Source organism: Antechinus flavipes, chromosome 6 (assembly GCF_016432865.1).
Source record: "Antechinus flavipes isolate AdamAnt ecotype Samford, QLD, Australia chromosome 6, AdamAnt_v2, whole genome shotgun sequence".
NCBI lineage: Eukaryota > Metazoa > Chordata > Mammalia > Dasyuromorphia > Dasyuridae > Antechinus > Antechinus flavipes.
The window spans coordinates 205235791-205260242 of NC_067403.1; the positions used below are offsets into that span (position 1 = coordinate 205235791).

The 24452-nt window shown below is 39.6% G+C and overlaps 1 protein-coding gene across 1 annotated transcript in view; it reads right to left on the reverse strand.

Annotated features, from left to right (window-relative positions):
• Positions 1 to 24452, reverse strand: part of OTOG (otogelin) — a 96417-nt gene that overhangs the window by 36610 nt on the left and 35355 nt on the right. Inside the window, exons 20-32 of the mRNA XM_051966752.1 lie at positions 23136 to 23210; positions 21500 to 21543; positions 19390 to 19543; positions 14492 to 14599; positions 12381 to 12519; positions 11754 to 11888; positions 10779 to 10925; positions 9402 to 9521; positions 7799 to 7915; positions 6417 to 6573; positions 5147 to 5173; positions 2202 to 2369; positions 1235 to 1513 (exon numbers count right to left, since the gene is read on the reverse strand). Of these exons, the coding sequence (XP_051822712.1) occupies positions 1235 to 1513; positions 2202 to 2369; positions 5147 to 5173; positions 6417 to 6573; positions 7799 to 7915; positions 9402 to 9521; positions 10779 to 10925; positions 11754 to 11888; positions 12381 to 12519; positions 14492 to 14599; positions 19390 to 19543; positions 21500 to 21543; positions 23136 to 23210 (1670 nt within the window). The remainder of the gene's footprint in view (positions 1 to 1234; positions 1514 to 2201; positions 2370 to 5146; positions 5174 to 6416; positions 6574 to 7798; positions 7916 to 9401; positions 9522 to 10778; positions 10926 to 11753; positions 11889 to 12380; positions 12520 to 14491; positions 14600 to 19389; positions 19544 to 21499; positions 21544 to 23135; positions 23211 to 24452) is intronic.

The following is a 24452-nucleotide window of genomic DNA, read 5'->3' on the forward strand; positions in this document are numbered from 1 at the left end:
TCCTTCCTGTCTCCAATCAATCCTCCATACCCCTACCCAAGTGATCTTAAGGCATAATTATAATCAAATACTCAGCCTCCAAAACCTTCAGTGGTACCTCATTTCCTGAAAAATAAACTCCAAATCCTGGTATTTAAGACCATCATAGCTCCAGTCTATTTTACAGAACTTCCCCTCATAGTCCTTCTCTTTAACTAAATTGGACCATTTCTTCCTGATTCTTGTCCCATCTCTATTTCTTTGCTTATTAGTCTCCCACACTTAAAAGAGACCTTCCTCATCTGAGACTCTCTCTTTTCTTTCATGCCCCAACACAGAGGCTAACTCCTCCTGAAATCTTCCATGACCCTTCCCCTCCCCTTGCTGAAAGATGAGCTTTCGCTCTCTTTTTCTCTGCTTTCTTTCCATCACCCTCATCCCTTCTCACCCTCCCTCAGAACCTTGGACTTTATCCCCGAATCTCCCAGACCCAGTAGGCAAGCTTTTCCTCTATCTGGCTGGTGTCCAGACTTCTAAGCTGATTCCCCACTGTTTCTTCATCATGGCCCAGCAGGGTTTCTTCCTAACTCCACTTTGCAGTACTCCCTCTATATGTTGTCTTCTCCTATTAAAATATAAATTCTTTGAGAACAGAGGTTATCTGGTTTGTGTGTATTTGTACTTATCACAGTCCCTGAAATATACTATGTATTTTATAAATTCTCTGTTCATCCATCTATCAATCCATTTATATTTATTTATGTATCTCGGTATGTCTGTATTTCAGTATCTCTTCATGTGTTTCTATGTCTTTGTCTCTCTGTCTCTGTCTTCATCTGTCTCTTTCTGTCTCTATCTCTCTATTCTTTTTTTCTGTCTCTCTTTGCTTCTCTGTGTGTCTGTCTCTATCTCTGTTTCTCTCTCCCTCTCCCTCCTTCCCTTCCTCTCTCTCCTTCCATCTCCCTCCCTCTCCCTCCCCCCCTCTTTTTCTCTCTCTCTCATCTTTCCCTCCCCTTCTATACATCTGTCTCTTTGTCTCTGTCACCTTTTCTTTCTCTCCCCACAAAAATCATGTATTTCTCCACACTTTTCATACCCCTGATCACATCATAATTATTTTGTATTTGTCCTTTTTCTCATTAAATTGTAAACTAATGATGAGCAGGAGGCCATGTTCTATCTGTCTGTATATTCCCAACACCAAGAACATGGCCTTAAAGAGAAGCTTCACTAATATCTGCTGAATAGGTCTCACCTATGAGCTTCAGGAGAGTAGCAAGCCGGAATTGCTCCGTGTGCTGGTACTTCTGCAGGATGGGCACTGGGCCTGAGAAGCTGATGAAGGACCCAGGCTCATTGAAGGACTCCAGAGCATCATAACCAGGGAGCCAAGTGCTACGGTGGATGATGAATGTGGCTCGCTTCTGGAACCCTTCACTCCGCTCCCACTTGGCCAGGGACAGAGACCCATTGTTGGTCACATGAAGGAAGTAATTGGGTCTGTCGGCGGACTCAAAAGACACCAAGTCAGAATCTACAAATAACCATAGCCCTTGGGGCTTCAGGGTGGGTAGAAGAGGAGGATACTGAGGCATTTAAGCCTTGCCTAGACCAGGGGCAATGCCAGGGAAAATCCTTAACCATTCAAGCCTGATCAACCAACTAATTCTATTATCCAGGAATCAATGACTTGACCTTCGCATTAAGCAGGCTCTGCTTCTTCTTGCCCCTCATCTCATATTCACTTTTCATTTGCTCCCTCAAGGTTGAGGAGAACAGAAAAAAAGAATGGACTATAAGATCTATGGAGAACACATTGAAATTAATGGATAAAGCAAAGCTTGAGGATTCATTGGATTCCAGTTTTTCTGCTTTCTCTATCTTCCATGACCCCCAGATAATCTACAATCCTACAATATTGGAACCATCCTATTTCAGAACAGAAACAAAGTTCAAGAGATATCTAGTATAAGCCACAGGTCAGCTGAAATTTTTATATATATAAAGAAGGTTGATCTTCTAATATATATTTATATAATATAATATATTATATTATGATATATATTTATATAATATATATGTGTGTATGTATGTATATATATACATACACACACACACACACACACACACACACACACACACATATATATATATATATATATATATATATAGAGAGAGAGAGAGAGAGAGAGAGAGAGAAGAGAGAGAGAGAGGTTTCTTACCATGGGCCTTGGGCTTGTACACTGAAGATGTCAGCAAGAAGTTAATGGTGTCTTCAGGACTCACGTTCTCATGAAGAGCCAGGACAACAGCACCACTTGCTTTCCTCACAGTCACCCGGGTGCTACCAGGCACATAGCTGACCAGTTGATAAGGTCCCTTGCCTAAACCTGGAGAGAGACTTCTGGGTCATCCACACCACTATACTATATGGTCTTCTTCCTTTCTTCTGATATCTGATTGATTGACCATTTTTTCAGCTCCCTACTGACACAAGACTCAACTATACCCATGGGGAAAGGGTTCAAAGGGGTATCAGACATTTGAGCCAGTTATCTGCAAATGTTTCCATCATTACTTCTTGGGAAATTGAGGGGAATGAATGAACAAGATGCGATGCATGGGTGTGCCATAAGAAATGATGAACACAATGATTTTAGAAAAAATATGTCAAGATTTGCATGAAATAAGGAAGAGCAAAGTGAGTAGAACCAGGAGAACATTGTTTACAGTAATAGCAATGCTGTTTTAAGAACAACTTTGAATGACTAAGTCATTTTAAATATTATAAATATACAAATTAAAAATAAAGGACATATGAAAAGAGAAACTATCTGTACCCAGAGAGAGAATAAATAGACATATCTATATATAATAACATATGTACATGCACATGCATTTATTTATATACCTAAATACATATATATGTATATAAATATCTATATATATACACACATATATCTAATGGTAGCCATCTTTGGGGGCAGGGAAGATAAAAAGGGGGGAAAAGAAATGTACATGATAACTTTGTTGTTTATTTGGAGGGAATAGTACGTTGTATGTGATAGATTTGCAGTTTTATATGCAATCATCTTTTTTATTATACTATATTATGCAAATGCTTGTTTTGTTCCCTTAATTGAAAATTAAGAAAAATAGAATGGAAATCCAATGAATTTCACCAAACAAAAAAGAGAAAAAGAAAAGAAATAGAAAAAAGTAACCTCTTAGAAGCTATCCTCTTACTAATGCCATCTTAGTAAAAAGAGGAAATCCCAGAAAGGCTATTCTGTCCCAAACTTTAGCCAGACTTATATTGCCCTTCACCTGAATTATTATAATTACCCCTTATCTAGTCTTCTCTGGTCTCTCTCATATGCACAAGCAAACTTCATAATACACAACTGTGATCACATCACACACACACACACACACACACACACACACACACACACACACCTGAGAAAGACTCCCATCTCTGCCTGTGGGTTAAAGTCCAAACTTAGCTTCTTGGCACTCAAGATCCCTCTCTGATGTGATTCTACTATAATTTTCTAGCCTCATAACTCATTGGTTTCCCTCATGTAACATATACTCCAAAAAGATTATTCAATATGAGCTGAGCCCCCTATTTTTCCTAACACTTGAACTTGGTTCAAAGCATCAACTAGTGGTCAAGGAGCCTTCTCCTCATCATGGTACCTGAAATTCCACCACTGATGATTCTTTCCTTGGAGACTTAAGGCTCTGCAATTTCTAAAAGCTTCCTTTTACTATCAAAAATTAAAATTCAACTTTACTTGTGTCAGAGACCTTTTGGGTAATTTTGGTGTGAATTCTTAGACCCTCTCCTCAGCATAATATTTTAAAGAAAAGAAAATAACACACATAGTTTTACTAAGGAAATTAATCATAATGAAATGAAATCATCAAAAAAAATCGAACCCTAATGAACCCTAAGTTAACAACACTTGGATTAATTAAATTATCTTCCCACTCTCTATTTCCTATCATGTTAATGGAATACTTTTAAGCATAACAAGAGGTTGGAAAGGTTGGCTAAAGACTAAATAAGAAAGAAGTACAGAAAATAGAAGAAAGGTCACAAACACTGCTGTGGCTGGCAACAGTTTCCTGAGGATTTGGTCCTGATTCAATACATACAAATGATCACAGTTGACAATCACATAAGACCCTAATTAATAAATTTGATAGCCATCTTTTTGGGGATTATTTTATATTGGGTCTTTAGCCATGGATGTTATTCTCTCTGTGTCTCTGTTTCTCTGTCTCTCTCTCTTCTCTCTCTCTCTCTCTCTCTGTGTCTTTCTCTTTCACTGTCTTTTCTGTGTCTCTTTTTTCCTCTTCTCCCTCTCACTCTTCTCTCTCTCTTACACCCATAAAAATAAGAGGACATATGCACATGTATGAATTTTTATAGACATGACCATAGAAATTCAAGTATCTACAAACATTCACAAACACCTGCTTGGACATGCAATACACATTTTAATTTGATTTGGTTATGTTTAATATGAAAAAGTGGCTATCAGTATGTCATAGTCTAGTCATCCCCAGAAGTATAGATTTTCATTCATAAGTGATTATCCCTGAGGAATACTCACAGCATGAAGCCTCATGCCCCAGGTCCAATAACTGAAGCATTTTAGGGATGGTGTTTTTCACAAATCTGATTTTGTTGTTGCTGTTGACTGATGCTGCTTCTGAATGAGCTTCCTTCATCAGGGATGGGGGGGACAGGAGATGGGGATGGGAAGCAGCACCTGGATCACTGACCTGGATAAGCTTAACCTCCTTCCCCTAATCCCCAGCATAGGAAAGAGGCTAGATGGACTCATCAGCCTCAGCCAGACCAGGATAGAGCAGGATACAACACCAGCATGATCCAGACAGGCTGGCAATGACCCTGGGCACTTTAGACATTCACCATGAGCAAATGTCCTAATAGAATTAAATTTCCATTCATACCCCACCCCCAATCTCTCCTACCTAGACCAAGAGACTGATAGGTAGGAGACAGTGCTGGAACTGTCCAACCCTCAAAGATGCTTCTGCCACCCCTGGGTACAACTCCATTTTAATAGGACTTGGGGGAGCTGTCCACTTTCCTGTTTGTCCTCTGATCTTTAAATTCCATTTGTCTTACCTTTGTTAAAATAGTCACAGTCATAAGCTAAAAAAGAGAAAAAGAGAGAGAGAATCTTCAGAGTCCCTTCCATGGGAACAGTTTCTAGGATAGGGTCTTAGGATGGGCAAAGTGAACATTCTCCTAAACTCCTCGGGTGTCAGAACATAGGGTCTCTTAACTCTGCAAATTTTATCATCAAGAAAATGGGACTGTTTAGTGAACAGAAAGGAAGATGGGAGGAGGATGTAAAGGTCGTTCAAATGTTTGAAGAATTGTCATGTTGAAAGGGAATTGAACTTATTTTTACCTTTTCTCTAAATATGGAAGAACTTACACACACATGTATACATATATACTCTCTCTATATATATATATGTGTGTGTGTATGTGTGTGTGTGTGTGTTTAATAGTATTTAATAAATACTTGTTGATTGATTTACCAATGGAGTTTAAAAGTGGTGAGATTTTAACTCAGGATAAATGATTTTCATTCAGAACTATGCAAAAATGAAATGCTGCCTTGTTAGGAGTGAACTTCCCATGTTTGACAAGCTCAGACAAAGGCTGTTAGGAAAGCTGCAGAAAGAGGGGTTTGTTGCCTCAAATAGGAACTCTTAAGACTCATTCCTGCACAAATCACCTATTTGAAATCAAGTCTAGAAGAGACTATCCGAACTGTGGGCACCCTCTAGTGGCCACAATAGGGCACCACAGCCATTCAAGGAAGCAGTTAATCAACTTGCATTTATTATAATAGGGCCATGCTGGATGAGGAGAAATTTCAGATTAGTAATCTGAGGGCCTGCTCTGTACAAAGAATTGGTCCTAGAAAAATGGAGCAGAGAAGGAAGTCACTGGTGGCAATGCAGTCCTGACCAATGAATGTGCAAACAGGAAAGCCTTCAAGGGTCTTCTGGACCCTTGACATCTCCCCAAACATACCTGAAAATCAATGCATTTATGGAGGTGAAGGTGATTTATTATCATTCCCAAAGCCCTGGGTTTTAATGCTGCATCTACCTATATGCACATGATTGTATGATCTTAGCTTCAGTTTCCCCATCTATATAATGTAGGGATATTAGATAATCTCCATGGATTTTCTTGGCTCTGTTTATGATTACAATAGCCACCTGTTCCCCACCCCACCCCTCCAAAAAAGAAAAACTTTGGCATACATGAGTTTCAGGCAGCACTAGGATTCATGATTCTGGTTTCCTTGGAGCCACCCTTTACAGATGGGTCAAGAACCCAGAAAAGAGAGGATTTGCCCAGTGCGGACACTCACGGCAGAGGCGGGGAGAGCGCCAGTCAATGGCAACCCCATGCTGGCAGCACTGGTGGGCATAGGCAGATAAGCTTGTACACAGGCATTCACAGTCTCCTCCTCGACTACAGCCACATGTGTCTGTCAAGCAATTGGTATAAAACCAGGTGACATCTACCTAAGGGACACACATAAAAAAAGGACCAAAGTAGAAAACATTAATTTGGATTCTCTGGGACACCAAAGGCAGCAAGAAGGAAGGGGTGAATGAGTGGGAGAGCCCTGCCACCTCCTTTAAGGCAGCTGATCACAAGGAGGCAGACTGGGGGACCACCTGGAGGAAAGAACCACAGCTACTTTGAAATTCAAAAAAAAAAAAAAAAAAGGAGCTGTCCAGGATTTGGCAGCCAAGAGTCTGAGACTGGGAGAAAATTAATCCAGAAAACCCAGCTCTCTTTTTTGGACAAATGACCTACTGATTCCAAGGGTCAGAGATTGACATTATGACAAGCTGTTCACAGAAGGCAAAGGAATGCCCTAAAGAGCTATCACTGAGCAGGGTAACCAATCATTTTAAATAGGAGTAAAAGACAGATTTATGCTATAGCTTGAAGAATATTGGATAGATTTTTAGAGTCTTTTCATAGAGAAAGGAAGCAGAAATGGTGTGGACTGAGTATCCTTGAAGTAGCAGAAATGGTTTGGAATGAGTATCCTTGAAGTAGCAGAAATGGTTTGGACTGAGTATCCTTGAAGTAGCAGAAATGGTTTGGACTGAGTATCTTTGAAGTAGCAGAAATGGTTTGGACTGAGTATCCTTGAAGTAGCAGAAATGGTTTGGACTGAGTATCTTTGAAGTAGCAGAAATGGTTTTTATCCTTGAAGTAGCAGAAATGGTTTGGACTGAGTATCTTTGACGTAGCAGAAATGGTTTTTATCCTTGAAGTAGCAGAAATGGTGTGGACTGAGTATCCTTGAAGTCTAGAGACATGGATTCAGAGAATCTGGAGTGGGTTAGATGCGCCCCTCCCCCTGAAAGTACCTGAAACAGAAGCAACTACACCCAAAGAAAGAACACTGGGAAATGTTTTTGCATTTTGGTTTTTCTTCCCGGGTTATTTATACCTTCTGAATCCAATTCTCCCTGTTCAACAAGAAAACTGTTTGGTTCTGCACACATATATTGTATCTAGGATACACTGTAACCTATTCAACATGTAAAGGACTGCTTGCCATCTGGGGGAGGGGGTTAAAGGAGGGAGGGGAAAAATCGGAACAGAAGTGAGTGCAAGGGATAATGCTGTAAAAAATTACCTGGCATGGGTTCTATCAATAAAAAATTATTAAAAAAAAAAAAAAGAAAGTACCTGAAGCCAGTACCTTATAATTTTAGTCTTACTCACCACAGGGTGGCAGGTTTCAAACACTTCACTCAGCAGAATGCTGCATTCTTTCTTAGCAAATGGCTCTCGCAGGGGGTTTAAGCTACATGGATCCCGAGGATCAGAGCTATCTGGGCACTAAAAGCAAGAGGACAGAATCAGTGGCCCCCATCTTCCAACCAGTCAGAGATTTCAGAGAAAGGGATGACAGAAAACACTGTCATCAGCCCCTGAATTAAACATGTTTCTTACTGTAGAAATATTCTAAACTACTGACAAGCTACTCCTGTCATTGGTTATATCCATGGATTTAATCAAGTTTTAATGGTATAGTTGATTGGTTGTCCTTCATTCGCAAAGAGAACTAAAATGCTACTGCTATGTTAAAATCAAAGTACAATATATCCAACTGTGGCTGATCAGACCAATATGAGTTCAGAAGCTCTCCCACTGGTGGGGCACAAATAGTTCAAATAAACATTTGAAGCAGAGATATTTCTCGTTTGCACAACTCACCTTTCTTTTGAGTTGCTAAGGTTCTGTTTTGTTCAAAAACCAAAGCATCTTCTTTGATGTGGGCACACCATGCTAGGTGGTCTTTTACCAGTGTCTCCCAAGTTAGACAATTGATTCCAAAGAAACCAAATGGAAAGTCTCAAAGATCATTCTGGCCAGTGGTCTTGCCCTTTATTACTATTCCACAAAACTATTGGATGAGGGAGATATATGATGTGCATTTGATGGGTGGGACCTAAGAGAGCAGCACTGGCCTGAACATCTGTATAATCAGTCCCCACTGCCTTGAATCAGGGCAATGACTAGGGAGAAGGCATTTCCAGGTGAGAGTTCTTAGTTGACTTTCAAATACAAGGAGAAAGACTGGACCTTGGATGTCACTCAGAGAAATCTCTGATGAAGAATTTTCCCTCTCCTGATATAAGTATAGAAGTTCCAAATAGTCTTAGTGTACATTTTAAACTAAAAAATATTGTTTAAAGGCTGCCTAAGACTTTTAGGACCTCCTTCCAGTGCACTGGGAAGGCAAATTAATAGTAATAGCTGGCATTTGTGTAATGTTTTCTCATTTTCAAAATGCTTTATATTTGTTATTTTATCCTTACAATAGTCCTGTAGTATTATCTCCATTTTATCAATGAGGAAGTTGAGACAAAAATAGATTGCCCAGAGTCACACAATTAATGTTGCTGCCTGAAGCAGCATTTGAACTAAGGTATTCCTGACTTCAAAGCTTTTATTCTATCTACTGCTCCTTCTAGCTGTCTAAGAAAACAAAGTGGTTTTTTGAATCAGAGAGAGAAGCTTGGTTGGAAATTCTTGGTTCAAGAAACTATTGGTTTTGGCTAACTGCTTCATATTTCTTGTTATATATTTTGCATACATTTAAGTGTAAGTAAAGTCCTTGTGAATTATTAATATTATGGCACATGCCTTTTCTATGTGGTCATTCACTCATTCTCTTGGGCCCATGAGCAGAGGTTTGAATAGATGGTGACACTGAACTGGTCTTAGGAACCTAAATGTGGACCTAGGGTGAAAGACTGTGGAGGACTGAGAAATGTCATAGGTTCTGTCTAAGGAAAGAGCAAGTTCAAAAGAGATTTACCTCTACTGCAGCCCAACTGCTGCCAAACTCCTGGGGATTTGTTAACTCCAAGTTCTCTGGGGTCCTCATCTCATTGACTGTTTTCAAGTCAAAGTTTCCACAGAGTCCAGCCAGCATCCCCTGAAGAAAAAGCAGAGCTCACTCACCACTAACCAGTCCAACCATCCTTCATAGATACAATGCAATGATCCCAAAATCCACCAGCAACCTAAGATAAGGACAGGGTTAGAAGACTAAAGAATGGGAGGCAAAGATTGTAGAGAGATGAGGAGGAGATTGGGAAAGATAAAAAGGTACTGAGAATCCACATTTCCAAAATGTTAGAGATAGAAAAATCTTTAGAGATCATCTAATTCAATTTCATTTTATAGTTGAAAAAACTGAAGTCCCAAGAAAGGAAATTATTTACTCAACTTTTCAGTGAGTTAATGGCAGGATTGAGATTGTCTCTTAAGTCTCAGTTAAGAATTAAAATGACTTCTAAGTATGAAATTGAAAATTGACACCCCAGTTTATCTTATATTAATAAGGCTTAGTCAATTTATTATGTATTAATGATTAATCCATTCTGTATTGGTTTTCCCCTCATTATGTAAACTTAAGCTCCTTTAAGCCTTAAACAACTAAAATCTGTGAATCTGTTGGCCGTGAGAGGAGATGAGTCAACCTGGTCATAGGATGTTTGTCCACCATGAGCTCTTCTAGAGAATGTTAGTCAGCTCTGTGTTTTTTCTGTGATTATGGACTTTGAGAATCCCCTCTCTGGGTCAAGTCAAATGTAAACCTTTCTTTCATCTCTCTGCGACAGACCAATCACAGTCCAGCTTGGCTTGAGTCACTTGTCTATCTGTGTACTGTTACTCTCTTACCTGTGTAAAAGCTGTTCTAGCTATTAGGTACAACCTTGGCTATTGAGGAGCCTTGGATTCCTTTCATATGCAATCATTAGCCTTATTTATCATGCTTAGAACCTTAATCTCAGTTTCTCTTGATCACAACATAAGTTCTCTTCTAACTCTAATATTCTATATGGAAGGTGGGGTGAAGAAGGAACAGAATCTAAAGGTGGGATATGAAAAAAAATTCAGAGAGGTGGAGTAAACATGAGAAGTAGACAAGGACAGGGTAAAGGGAAGAGGGGAAGACCATTTTCATCAAGTTCCAGACAATCAGCTAAAAAAGGAAAATTTGGTTTCTGAGTGAGTTAGAAAATTGAGAGCAGAGATGTTTCCATTCCTGTCTTTTTATCTCCAGTATCTAGAAGATTGCCTTACAATTAATAAACGCTCATTGAATTTCATTGAATTAAGTTCTACTATCCTACTGTTGCATTGGAGATCCAAGGACATAGGTCACCACCTTCATGGTTTTGCCTACCTGCCACTGAGGCCCCATCTGCACGTGTACCGTGGTCCTTTGGTCCCACAGGAGAGTGATGTGCTCATGAGGAAAATGCACCAGAGTGAAAAATCCCACTCGCCACATGTGTATCTCCTGATTTTCATCTAGGAAGCTCACAGGGCTCTGTTTGGAATAGTCAATCAATCAGTACTATGGATAAACTTTATTGCATTGTTTTAACCTAACCCTGTGTGACTGAGAGACAAAATCTGTTGCTTACGGACTAGATATATTTAATGATTAAGTCAGAATGTCCAGGTTAAGCTTTCCCAGAAACCTTCCAGGGGAGCTGGAGACTGCTTCAGGGAATGTAAGGAGTTTCCTCCCATATCTCAAACAACCCATGTGTTTTATCTGGAAACTAGCTCCATGATAATCGTATGTTGCTTCATTTTCTTTTGCTGGAACTTTGTATAATTAATAGAGTTTTGGAGGAGTATCCCATCCTTTTTTGGTGCCCCCTCTGCTGGATGATTTAATAAACTTCCTAAAAAATTTTTCACTTCTGGATTTGCTATTAGGCAATAAATCTGTGTTAGAAGTGGGATTTCTGATGATTAATCACATCACACTATGCTGCCTTTCAAATGGTATGTAACCTAGCCCACCCTTCTCCTTTTAGAGAAGTAACAGAAAACTAGACAGAGGAAATGACTCAATTAAAACTGCATCAGACCATGATAAGGGATTAAGATAAGAATTAAGGTTTGCTGTCTCCCCCAATTCAGGTCTCCCGACTCCTCTCCCTGACCTACATAATCTTAATACATGATTTCTGTGCCTCTGAGATAACCTGCCATTTTGATCTTGATTATTATACTCCTGACCTGTTTGACCTGCTTCTGATTAACTGCAATTTAGTGCAGGACAGATAAGCCCAAGTATTCTCCAGATATCTGGTCTGTGTATTTCCCTGTCTCTCCACCATATCATCACCAAGTTTAATCTTACAGGAGTGCCGGTGTCATCATCAAACACAAGTAGAGAGTTCCCAACATTGATGGAAATAAATTTCCTGCAGATGATTCCAGTGTTGTAGCAGTTTACATTTTCCATAATAACAGAGAAGCTAAAATTTGATGTACTCTAAGAGAGAAATAAGGGAAAAAAACATAATTCTAACAGAAGCACTGTTGATCCAATGCTAACCCTCAGCTATGCCAGTTTTTCTCACCAGGCTATATTTCCTTCCATCCCTCCAAGAAATATCCCTCCCTCTCTCCCTCCCATTATCACATGGTATCCATGTTTTCCCTGCTCAATTCGTCCCAGTTATGATAATAGCTAATAGTTATAAAGGAACCCCTGAATTAAGGTCTACTCTCCCCCCAAAAATATCTGTATGATGTCTCCTAAATACATCTGTGTTTTGTTTTAACAAAGGGTCCACTTTACACATAAAATTGTCCCTGAGTCCAAGCCCTTGAAATTCATTCCCATTCTTTTGGACACTATACCCCATTCCCAAACCTGGACTCAGTCAGAGATTCAGTCACTACCAGAATCCTTTACTCTGCCTTAGCTCTCCCAAGTGAGCCCCTGAAGACCACTGCAGGATAGAAGCTCCAGGTTGCTTACCTTCACCAAGTGCACTTTACAGGTCCCCACAAAGTCAAACGGGAGCCCATCAAATGTTCGATAGTGTCGGTCACCATAAGCAGTACAGGTGGCAGGGCAGGGGTGGAAAGTACATTGAAAGGAGCCATGTTGGCACACACTGGAAGGGAAAGCAGGTCCATTGGCAACATAGTTCAGCTGTATCTATATTGTACCTATCCTTCTGGTTAACTAATCATCATGCCATCTTTTCCACTTAACTTTCTTGTCCCCTCTTACATATATGGCCCCATCATAAATAGATCTCATCTCCTACCTCTTTCTCAGTCTTTCAGACTCTCTCTGTCTCTCTCTATTACCTTCCCCCATAAATAAGAATGACAAAAGTAGGCCTCTTGAGAAAGAAATTCTTTAGTTCTATGGAGTTGGATTAATTATGCAAAGCAGGATGGTTAATAGAAAGAGGAGTTCTACTGGTCTCAAACACACAAGGAAAACACATCGGTCTTTGTTCAAGGTGGTTTTCTCTGAAACTTGGTTACATGGGGAGGGGTCTTCTGTAGAGAGAGATGGGAAGACAAGGTAGGAAACCTAATCTAATTTAACTTGCATTATCATGCTTATTATCATGTACTCCTCTCCTGCCTAGTTTATGCCTCACCCCATCGGCTACAGCCATCAGACACTCACTGTACATAGAAAACACTTAATAAATGAACTGAATCTCAGACAGGTTGGGATTCCAGTGGCCTGTCTCAAGCAAGCCCAGACTCTTTTCAAAGGTGACAGCATCTCCCAATCCCTCCCTGTGCATCTTGTGCCTTTGATCGGACTTCTCTGAATAAGAGAAAAGGAAATGGATTCAGTTCCATAGGTCTGTAGGTGACAGAAGGGAAAGGGTGCAGGAGGAGGAAGGCAAAATGAGAACATCTCCTGATGCTGATGCTGCTGGTGACTGAGCAAGAGCCAGACCTTTCTCCAGAGCCCTGAGACTGAATGTTGATTCAAGGCGGGTCAGAACTGCTGAAGGCAGCTGAAGAATATGAGTTTATCTGCCCACCAAATAAAGATGGAGTGGGAGTGGCTGAACAGCTGATCAGAGCATCCATCAGAGTCAGGATGTATGGAGAAGGTGAAAACTAAGGACCTGCCAAGAGGCAGAGGCAGGAGGCAGCACTGGGGCAGGGAGATGCTGAGAGTGAGCATGGCTGAGATTCATGTGGGGATTAGGCCGTGGGATGAGGCATCTAGCAAGAGATGAAGAGACCTGGAAATTCCTAGAGTTTGGGGATCCCTTTTAGAGGAGGCCCGGGGAAGGTAATGGTGATGACTTCCTGTTTTTATGTCTAGTGCAATTTCAGAGGGAAAGATGAAGACAAGGGTGCTGACAACAAATCTAGGACACAAGCCAGGTAGAGCTGATTCCAGGCCTGAAACAGTAAGGGGTGTAATAGGCACCCCTACAAGCATTGAAGAGTTTTGCTCAAATGCAAGTGACCTTAAAGATCAAATAATCTAGCCTTCCCACTTTATGGATGATGAAACCAAGATGGAGAGAGGGAGGAAGGGAGAGAAGGAAAGAAAGAAAAAGAGAGACAGAGACAGAGACACAAAGAGAGAGACAGACAGACAGACAGACAGAGAGACAAAGAAAGAAGCAGAGAGAGAGAGAGAGAGAGAGAGAGAGAGAGAGAGAGAGAGAGAGAGAGAAAACATTTGAACTTTTCACTGGGTGACTTCACAGGTTTCTCAAAAACCCAGTTATGAGCTACGCAATTCTCAGGCATCTTTTAAAAAATTAGCAGTGAATAGTGGGGAAGTCCAACTAATGTGAAGCCAAAGGATTTGTCAGCTTAACTTCTCAAGATTATTCATTCACCTACAGAGACCCCCAGACTTGGTCCCAAATAGGGTCACTCAAGATAGGCACCTCAGGTCTCATATTATGGGACTCAAGTTGCCTATACAGTTGCACACAGTCTCCCACACAAATGTAGATGTCCATGTACATTTGGAAAGGTAATGAGAGGAAAAGGAAGATCTGCCAAGCAGCCCAAAGAATCCCGTTTCACCCCCAAAGTGTAGACACCCTGAGGAGGGGGCTCTCTGAAGTGTGATTGCTGTCCACTTACCAGGTGTGGCAAGAAGAATTGACCACATCCCCAGGGAAGTATTCCTTCCCCTTCCAGGAGCATGGGCACTCGTCGGGCACAAAGCACTCTTCTCCATGTTTCACCAACCTGGGGACACCAACACAGACAGAGGCTTATACTTCAGGTGTCCACATCTCCTAAGAGATGGACCACCCTATTCCAATCCCAAATGATCTTCATACAATCTGTGTCCATGCTCCAGATGGTTTTTGGTGTGTTTGCTGCAGGTCTCTGGCCACAGCCTCATCTAGGTCTCCAGGACCGACAGCAGCTGGACTTCCCAATTCCCAGAAGTCATTAGTGACTCCCTGACTGAACACACTGTCTTCCCAAACCCCAAACAAGTCACAGATCCTACTTCTGGCTATTGCAAAAAGTGTCTTTCTGGTCCCGGAGCACCCCTGCTAACAGTGCTTTACTGATCTCTCTTCCTCCACATACACTGTCTTCTCTGCTTTGCATTGTAATTCACTTCAGACTTACTAAGTGCCTATTTCTAGACAGGAAGGGCTATGCTAATAGCTGAAGAATAAATAACAAACTGGACTAAAACCTAGTCAATGCACAATGCTCTTAGGAGCATTCTGTAAACAGATGAACAAATATTACTCTTGCCATCTACAGATAAGTAAACTGAGACCCAGAGAGGTAATATGATTGTCTGAGACCACACGATGTGTTTTCATACTTTCTGGCTCCAATTTTTTATTTCTAACCCTCTACCATTCTGCCTCTTTTACAGACTTAATTTCTTCCTTCAGGAAGCACCTAATCTGATCACTTTCCATCCTACCAGAGCCTCGCTTCAGTAAGCCAGGGGGATTATATTCTTTTTTCAGTGAGAACATGATTACGCCCGAGCACAACCAGCCAAGTATGCAATCCTTCCAGCGCTCTTGGGAAATGGTGTAAGGGCCATTCAAGCGAAGCAAAAGTTAATGGCTCTGGTACTGAGTTCCTGAGCCTCATTTGTACAAGTTGCTAGTGAACTGGAGATTAGGAGTAGGCAAGGTTACCAAGGGAGGCTGAGAGGAGTGATTATTAATAGCCAGTGATTTGGAGAGAACCAGAGGTTTCCCTTTTCCTACAGTTCTCATATTAAAAGTTCATTCTCTTGAAGCACATTTCGATAGTGAGATCCAATTAACTCTCCAGAATTTGGTCAGACCCCATCCAACCTTCCACTCAGGTTTGGGAGAGGATTAATTTCTTTGGATAAATTGTGCAAGGTTGGGTAACTTAGAAGTAAATTAAATAATCAAAGTTTATTAGAATAGATCCAACCTTTTCTTCACTGTAATTTTCATTCTCTCACTAATTGTTAATCAATCAGAGTCGATTGCCACCCTCAGGAACATCCCTCTTCCAAGAGCATAAGTGAACCCACAACCACGATGCTCTTTGACATTCAAGAGTGCTACTGCCCTTTTATTAAAATGCTAGCATTATTAATAAATGACTAATTATCCAGAAATTATGTCTTGAACTTTTTAAACATCATAAAGTTTAAGAAATGCCGGTGAATAAATGGGTGCCTTCTGGGATGCCGTCATTGCTACTACAAAGGGCAAGTCAACCTCTCAGTTGTTCCACTCATCCTCCCTATGATTTCCCAAACCAAAACACCCTTCTCAAGTCACCATTCTATTATGTATGTTGTTTCCTCCTTTTAAAATATAAGCTTTCTCAAAGCTGAAATTTGGCTTTATATTTCTAGAACAAAGCCTACTTTGTTGCCTTTATATTTTATATATTTATATATAAATTTATATTTAATAATATATATTGTATATTTTTATATATTTTGTTGCTACTTATATACCTTTTCTCTTATTCATTCATTCCTTCATTCATGCACTCATTCATTCTGCTAGACCTGTCTGAGATGGGGTAATCACACATTCCATCCTATACTGGGCTCTCCACTAATCTAACAAGTGGGATTGTCTAGATGAGTCCTCAGACACATTGAATGAATGTGAATATGCACCTGTGTCTACAATGTGTTTACTTCGGGATAGGCAACATGTATACACAGCCACGGCCCACTACCGTGAGCCCACAGCAAGCACACACAGGTTGGCCATCAAATCACCCCATATTGGGAGTCCAGGGATGGCAAGGGCATGCCAGAACCTGGACTGTCTGAATTTCCATGTTTTTACCCAGTTCTCAGACACAGAGGGGGCCTTTACTCCAAATCTCACAGGTATTAATGCTAACCCTCCTCCCTCAGGTCCCTTCTTGATCCTTATTGCTTTCATCCACACAAGGGTAACTCAATCTGCCTCTAACACGTCCATTTTTATTTGACTTAAAGATTCAGATTTGAGTCCCTGGGGCCTCCAGAGGCTACAAATTTCTATTTCTGCAGTCCTGAAGGAGGAAGGTCTCACTTGGTCACCGTTTCTGGAAGACCCCAGCCCTACTTTGCTTCATTCCCCACCTCTCCAGTCACTTGTGCTACCATCTTGCCAACTGCCTTGTTATAGTATTCACATCTGAACTCCCTTTTCCTTTCAGTTATGGAACCAGGAACAAATCAATTCTATTATTTTCACAGGAAGGGTTATATTGAGCTATTCTGCCATGGTCTACTCCCCATCTGTGACTTTTTTTTTCTTTTTCTTGCTTTCTTGCTTTCTTTTTCTTTTTTTCCCTGAGGCAATTGGGGTTAAGTGACTTGCCCAGGGTCACACAGCTAGGAAGTGTTAAGTGTCTGAGACCAGATTTGAACTTAGGTCCTCCTGACTCCAGGACTGGTGCTCTAACCATTATGTCACCTAGCTGCCCCCCACCCCAATCTGTTACTTTCAAAACCAAAATGCCCCATCTCTACCCCCCTCTCCCCTATGTGTTTCTCTCACTTTTTGTATTTTTCTCTCACTATTAAGATGTAACCTTGAAGGCAAGGCCATTCTTTGCTTTTAAATTTGTATTCCCACCACTTAGCACATAGTAAGAGATCAATAAATGTATTTTCATTCATTCACATTGTTCCAAACAGAGTTCTAGGAAGCAGCGGGCAGGCTTTTTGGCACCATGCCTGAGCCATTCCTTCTTTTATTTCTCCTCCTCGGGCCGAGTCAGGCCCTAACACTCATCAAGGTGACAGATGACATTAACGCAGACTAAAGGACACAGTTTAAAGACTATAAATCAGATCTTGGACCCGCCGAGTTAGCCAGGCTGAACTTTACCAGAGAATAAAATCCCTCATCAGACATCTCACCCCATGCCTTCTTCATGAAAACATATAAATAACAATCCAGAGGCCTCTTGTAATCTTAAATGCAATGTTTGCTTCCATAGGACACATGCAGGATGTTCATTCCATATGCACACACACAATGACATGGAAAACACAAGGTAGCCAGTTGGCTCAGTGGGTTGGCCTGAGTTCAAATTCTGCTTCAGATACCTACTAGCTATGTGACCCTACCTAAATCCCTTAATCTTTCTCAATTTCTTCATCTGTAAAATGGTCATAATAGTAATAGCATCTACCTTATAGGAATGTTGTAAGAATCAAATGAGACGTTATATATTTAGTGCTTTGCAAATCTTAATGTTTTAGATAAATACTATCTATTATGATATTATAATATTCTGTTATAATACACACCTGTGTATATGCACACAGGACAAGTGACTTCAACGTTCTGACTTCAAAGCTCTGAATAAAGAAAAGGTGAAGCTGGAATTCCAGCTAAAATGAAAAAGTTTAGCATGGAGAGAGAAGAGTACAATCAATGGACAAGCAGATTGGGGGCTGCCTCTGTTCTCTACAAAAGAATTAAATTTGTTCTGTTTGGTTCCAGAGAAAAATGGAGATTCAGAATCATAGAAAGGCAATTTCCAGCTTGTTTGATAAAAGGAAAAAATTTCCTAATAAGCAGAACTGTGCCAAATTAAAATGGGCTGTTTTAGGAGATGATGAGTTTCCCATCTATGGAGTTAAGTGATGGCTTATTGTTCCCTTGAACAGGGATGGAACAGGGAGAGTCCATGCCCTTGGAGATCCCTCCCAGGCTACAATCTAACTCAAGTCTTGTTTCATATGAAGGCATACCTAAAAAATTTTTTTATTTAAGGTTTTTTTTTTTGGAAGGGGAAGAGTGAGATCTATTTTTTCTTTTGCAATATGACTTTTAAAGAAATATTTTACATAACTAATTTCAGATGTGCCTTCTCAATGGGGATGGGGTGAGAAGTAGGAAGAAAGAGAATCTGGAACTCAAAGTTTTAAAAACAAATGTAAAGAATTATTTTACATGTAACTGGAAAAATATATATATATATATAAATATAAATTATTAAAAAACCAAATCATCCATTCCCTTTAAACAATATTCTATCTCTTGCCTCCTTATCCTTATAGTTATGGTTTCCCCTATGCCTGAAATGAGGAGTCTCTCCTCATACTATATTTATATTTATATTATATAAATTATATAATTTAAATTATATTTATATTTTATTATATTATTATATATTATATTATATAAATTATATAAATAAATAAGTTATATAAATATATTTATATTATCTTATGTGTATATATGTAGGCATATGTGTATATACATACATGTGTGGATGTATGTGTGTATACATATGTGTATGTATCTGTTGTGTTATATATATGTGTATATCTGTGCTTATAAGCATATAAATGTTGTGTTCCCTGGTTAGACTGTAAAACTTCTGGGGGCAGAGACAGATTTCATTTCTGTCTTTGTTTGACTTTTAGAATCCTTTATTTCTTGCAAGTCTCAATTTAAATATCATTTCCTATATATTCTTATATAAATGTAACTTCCTACATTACCTTTCCAAATATTCCCAGGTATAATGAAACAGCAGGGCTGAATACATACCCCTGGGGACAGGTACAGCCTGAGACACAGGGTCCATGGGCAGGCACTGTCAGGTTCAACAGCTGGTGCTCACACGTCCTCTCTCTACTCAGGGCAAGGTCGGCATGGGGGTCTGTACAGTTCACAAAGACCTGGCCCACAGGACATCCAGTGACTGAAAGACAATCAGGAACGTTAAAGAACAGGGCTTTCTAGACAGTAAGAAGTAACAGGAAATATTCTTTAGACTTGGTTCACATGATGGGGAGGGGATCACAATTCTGGCACAATTCAAGAATCCCCTGCTATTTAGGACTGGAGAAAATGCAGTCCAGATTTGTCATTAATTCTACTCCCACTCCAGACTCTTTCTAAGGAACAACCATCACAGAGAAAAGAGACATAAGATTTTAAACCCTTATGATCTGCAATGTGTAAGGCAACAATTTGGGAATGTTAAAATCCAAAAGGAAGAAAGAATGTTCTGTGACTCCCCAGAAGAGGGATTTAAGCTCTCTCTTTTATTTTTTTTTTCCTGAAGTGACTTGCCCAGGAAGTACTAAGCTCTGAGGCTGCATTCGAACTGAGGTCCTCTGGACTTCAGAGTTGGTATTCTATCCACTGTGCTATCTAGCGGCCCCATACTTAAGATCTCTTAAGGATTCCCTTCCCTCCTCTACCTATTGAGATCCTCTTCATCCATCAAGGGATGCTACATTCAAGAAGCCTTCCTTGACTATTTCAGCTTGCACCCTAATCTTTGAATTTTTTGATCACATATAATCTCTATTCCACTATTTAAAAGTTAGTTATTCTTTTATTGTTTTTCTTTTTGTCACCCCAGTTAAACTGAAGACTCCATGAGGGTTCTTCTGTAACCTCTGTCCAAATTTCCAATTATTCTTGAGCCAAAGTGATCAACTGACTGAATGACAAAATCATAAGACTGACATAAAAAGTTAAAGAATCACAACCAGCAAAGAGAGACAGCTAGATTTGTTTCCAAATTACTAAGAAATTTGGATTTCATATATACACACACACACACACACACACACACACACACACACACACATATATATATATATATGTCCTTCTTTTCAGGTGAGAGATTCCTTAGGGCTAAAAGGAAAAAACAGCTCCTTTCTATAGCTTAAGTTGAGAGTTAGAAGGGATCTTAGAAATCATCATCTCATATCACTTTACAGATGAGGAGACTGAAATCCAAAGAAATTGATTTATTCAGGACCACCCAGCTAGTTAATACCTAGAATAGGATATTTTTATTATTCTTAAAGCTTTTTATTTTCAAAACATTTGTATGGATAGTTTTTCAACATTGACCCTGGAAAAACCTTGTGTTCCAAATCTTCCCCTCCTTTCCCCCACCCTCCTAGAGCAGGATTTTAATAAACTACACACAAATATACATACACACAAAATTATCAATGGCGTTATTTAATACATTTAATACATATGTAACTCTGACCAAGTCACTTTCCCCTCTATATGCCACAGTTTCCTCAGATATGAAATGAGAAGGTTGAATGGAAGTTCTCCATGATCCCTTTTTAGCTTTAAACTCTAGGAATCTATGTCTGTGTGATGATGACCAAAGTCCATGAAGACAAGACATGTTTCTGTTCTGTCTTCTGACACCTGTCAGCCCCTGGACAGTGCTTCCCCATCCCATTTACAACTCTCCTTATAGGGGATTCTTATCTGTATTCCCAATCTTAGCACAGTGGCTGAAACATAACAGATGCTCAATAAATGTTTACTGTACTGCATAATAATATAATCCCACTCCGTTCCCTTTGGACAGAGCAGATGGCTCTCTCAGTGCAATGATTTTTATCAGTGTCCCCCTCAATGTTAGCTCATCGTGGTGCAATAGGAAAGGAGCTGACTTTGGAGTCTCAGGACCTGAAATCAAAAATAAGTTCAGCCCCTAACTATATGTCTGACTTCGGGTAAATCTTTTCAGTTCTCTGAGTCTCAAACACTTTACCTGAGAAATGAGGAATCATCTGGATTCTAAAAATGAAGTCCAGTGGACTAGTCCTCTCTGTCTAGAACTATGATCCTATGAGCCAAACTGTCCCCCTCATCCCATGCTCCCCAGCCTTACCTGGTGCTCTGCTGTCACAACTCATGACTCCATCTACGCAGTGACTTCAAAGAAAGAGATTCCATGTATGAGTCAAACAGTGGGAGAGACCCTCCTTTCTGCCAACACACAAACACACACACACACACACACACACACACACACTCACACACACATATGCACATGCCCTTCCAAGGACCAGACCACATTTATTATAGACCATACAGAATATACACTGTCCCCAAACTGAAAGCTGTACATCCTAACAAATCTTAATCAACACACCTGAAGAAGAAGAGAGAGAATTTGAAGAACTTATTTATTTATTTATAGATTATTAGAAATTTCAAATGAAATCTTTCTGGCTCCAGGTGCTCATGGTTGAAAGTTTTCCTGAAATGTTTGAGTCTACCTTCCTGCCTTTGAGTCTCATGACTGATTGAGGGTCTTGGGGGCAGCCATCATCCTCCATTTGTGGTCTCTACCTCTAGGAACATGAAGAAAGGTCGAACAATAGGTAGTAGATTAAACAAATGTGACCTTGACTTTGTCTATTTGTCTTTATACTCATCCTCCATTGGAATGGGAGAATATGTGAATACATGTAAAAATGTAAAAGAGAATGAAAGAGTGAATCTTGGGCATAGGAATGTTATGAGCCCCAGAATGAGAAAGTTCTCCTTAATAGAATTCTTGCTAATCAAAATACTATAGTTTGTTTTTGCTTAGAGGTAGGGGATGGGGTGAGGAATACAGGTTGGATCTGTGACTTCATTCCTAAAGGAAGTGCTTGTAAGGAAACTCTCTCCTCCCAATTCCCATCAGCCACCTATCTTCTTAGAGAGCAGCCTGAAACACTGAAAAGTTAAAAAACTTGCAAGGTCACCAAGTCAATATGGGTTAGATGTGAGACTTGAATCCAGGTCTTTTGAATTTTGAGCTTAGCTTTTCACCAACTACACAACATTCTCTCTCAGTCAAACTGTCATGGACAGGAAAACAGGCCTATTCAAAGATGTTTGGAAAGGGAATTTCATTATAAAGAGCCCCTAGAAATGGTTTTGGGGCATCCTCTTTTCACCCATTGGTTGGCCGAGCTCTTAGGCAGCATCTGGGTGGTCAGTGATACTTTTAATCACTTATTAGCCTATGACAGACTGCAACGATTTTGCATGACAGTCTAGCCATCCAGTGACAAGGCACCCAGGAGAGCAGAACCAAATTTTGGGTATGAGCATTTCCACCTAAAAAATTGGTAGATACTACAAATCATAGCTTGATTTACTGTCTTGTCTAGAGTTCCAACTCTAAATACAAGCAAGTGATGGAAAAATTTTTAATAATGTAAATTAAACCTAAATATATCATGAATTTTCAGAGAGCTGATTATTAAATCTTTACCAGCATACTATATATTAAAATATACACATACTTTTGAAGATAGAGATAAACTTCTCCTCCCCCCTCAAAATGCATAAGATAGCTTCAACTCTGGAAATACCAGACATTTAGCTTCTTAGTCCTTGTAAACATTCTATTACAACTGAACCCAGATGGCTCCAAGTGGCCAATTATGAAGATAATCCCACTGGTTAGTATGCCAGTAAGGGCGATGTACATGCTCATATCTGCTGACATAGCTCCTTGGCAAGCTTACCAATGGCCTAGGGATGGAATGTTGTTTTCTCCAGGGGGATAATCAACTCCTTGGAAATAACAGGGGCACTGGCTCCTGTGGTAATGAAGAACAGAGAAATTAGAGTTAATGAGAGAAATCGTGATCCCCAAAGATCTTGACATGCAGGAACAATGCAAAATTCCAGCCCATCAAACATTCATGAAGGATTAAGTTTAATGAGAACAAACCTCATTCCTTAGCTTTTGTGATTCTTCCTGCTTTGGTTTGATTCTCCTATCTAGAAGAGCAGTTTTTTCTTAGTCTCCTTTACTAGTTTATCATCCATCTTCTGCTTCCTACAAATGAGTGTCAGGGGGCCCTTTCTAATGTTACAACTTGAAACAAACTTGATAAAGTAAAGGTGTGATCTCTTTGCTAAAAAAAGTCTTCACAAAGGCTTCTTATTTCTTCCAATATATAATACAAACTCCTCAACTGGCTGGATGAGATCTTCTGTGATTGCCCTTCAGCTTTCCTTTCCAGGATTATTTCCTATTAGACTTACTCTTTACTCATGCTGTGGGCCAACAAAACTGAACTACTAACTGCTCCCCAAAGACAGCATTAAATCTTAAACCATCGTGTATTTATACAAGCTGTTTCCTATGCCTGGATTGCATTCCCTTAGGAGTCATCTTCTTTGTGATGTTTTCCCCAATACATTAGTTGATGTTTTATCTCTCTACAAGTTACCTTGTATTTGTTTATTTTTGTATACATTGTAAATTTCCAGTGTAGTATTTGCTACTTAGAGGCAAGGGTTGTTTCATTTAAAAAAATACAATAGTAGAGGTAAAAGGATTAGTAAACATGGATAGACATTAGTCCATAAGAGAAAGATCTGATGATTTTAGTGGATCATGAGTAGGTATGCTGGAGCGAGTTCATACTGGCTCACAAAAACCTATTGATAAATTTTGGACATGAGCATTTCCACCTAAGAAATTGGTAAATACTACAAATCATAGTTTGATATACTATCTTGTCTAGAGTTCCAAATGTAGACATAAGCAAGTGATGGAGAAAATTGTAATAATGTAAATTAAACTTAAAAGTATGTCATGTATTTTCAAAGAGCTGATTATTAAATCTTTACCAGCATACTATATACTACAAACTATCACTCAATAATATGGCAAGGTAGCTAAAATTTATATTATATGTGTATTGTGTATGTCTATGTCTGTGTCTCTTTGTGTGTACATGCTATATTGTTGAATTTTATAATTCTATGAGCTACAGTAGCATAGAATGGTTTCATACTTTCTCTCTATGAAGTATTTTGAGTTTTAAAGG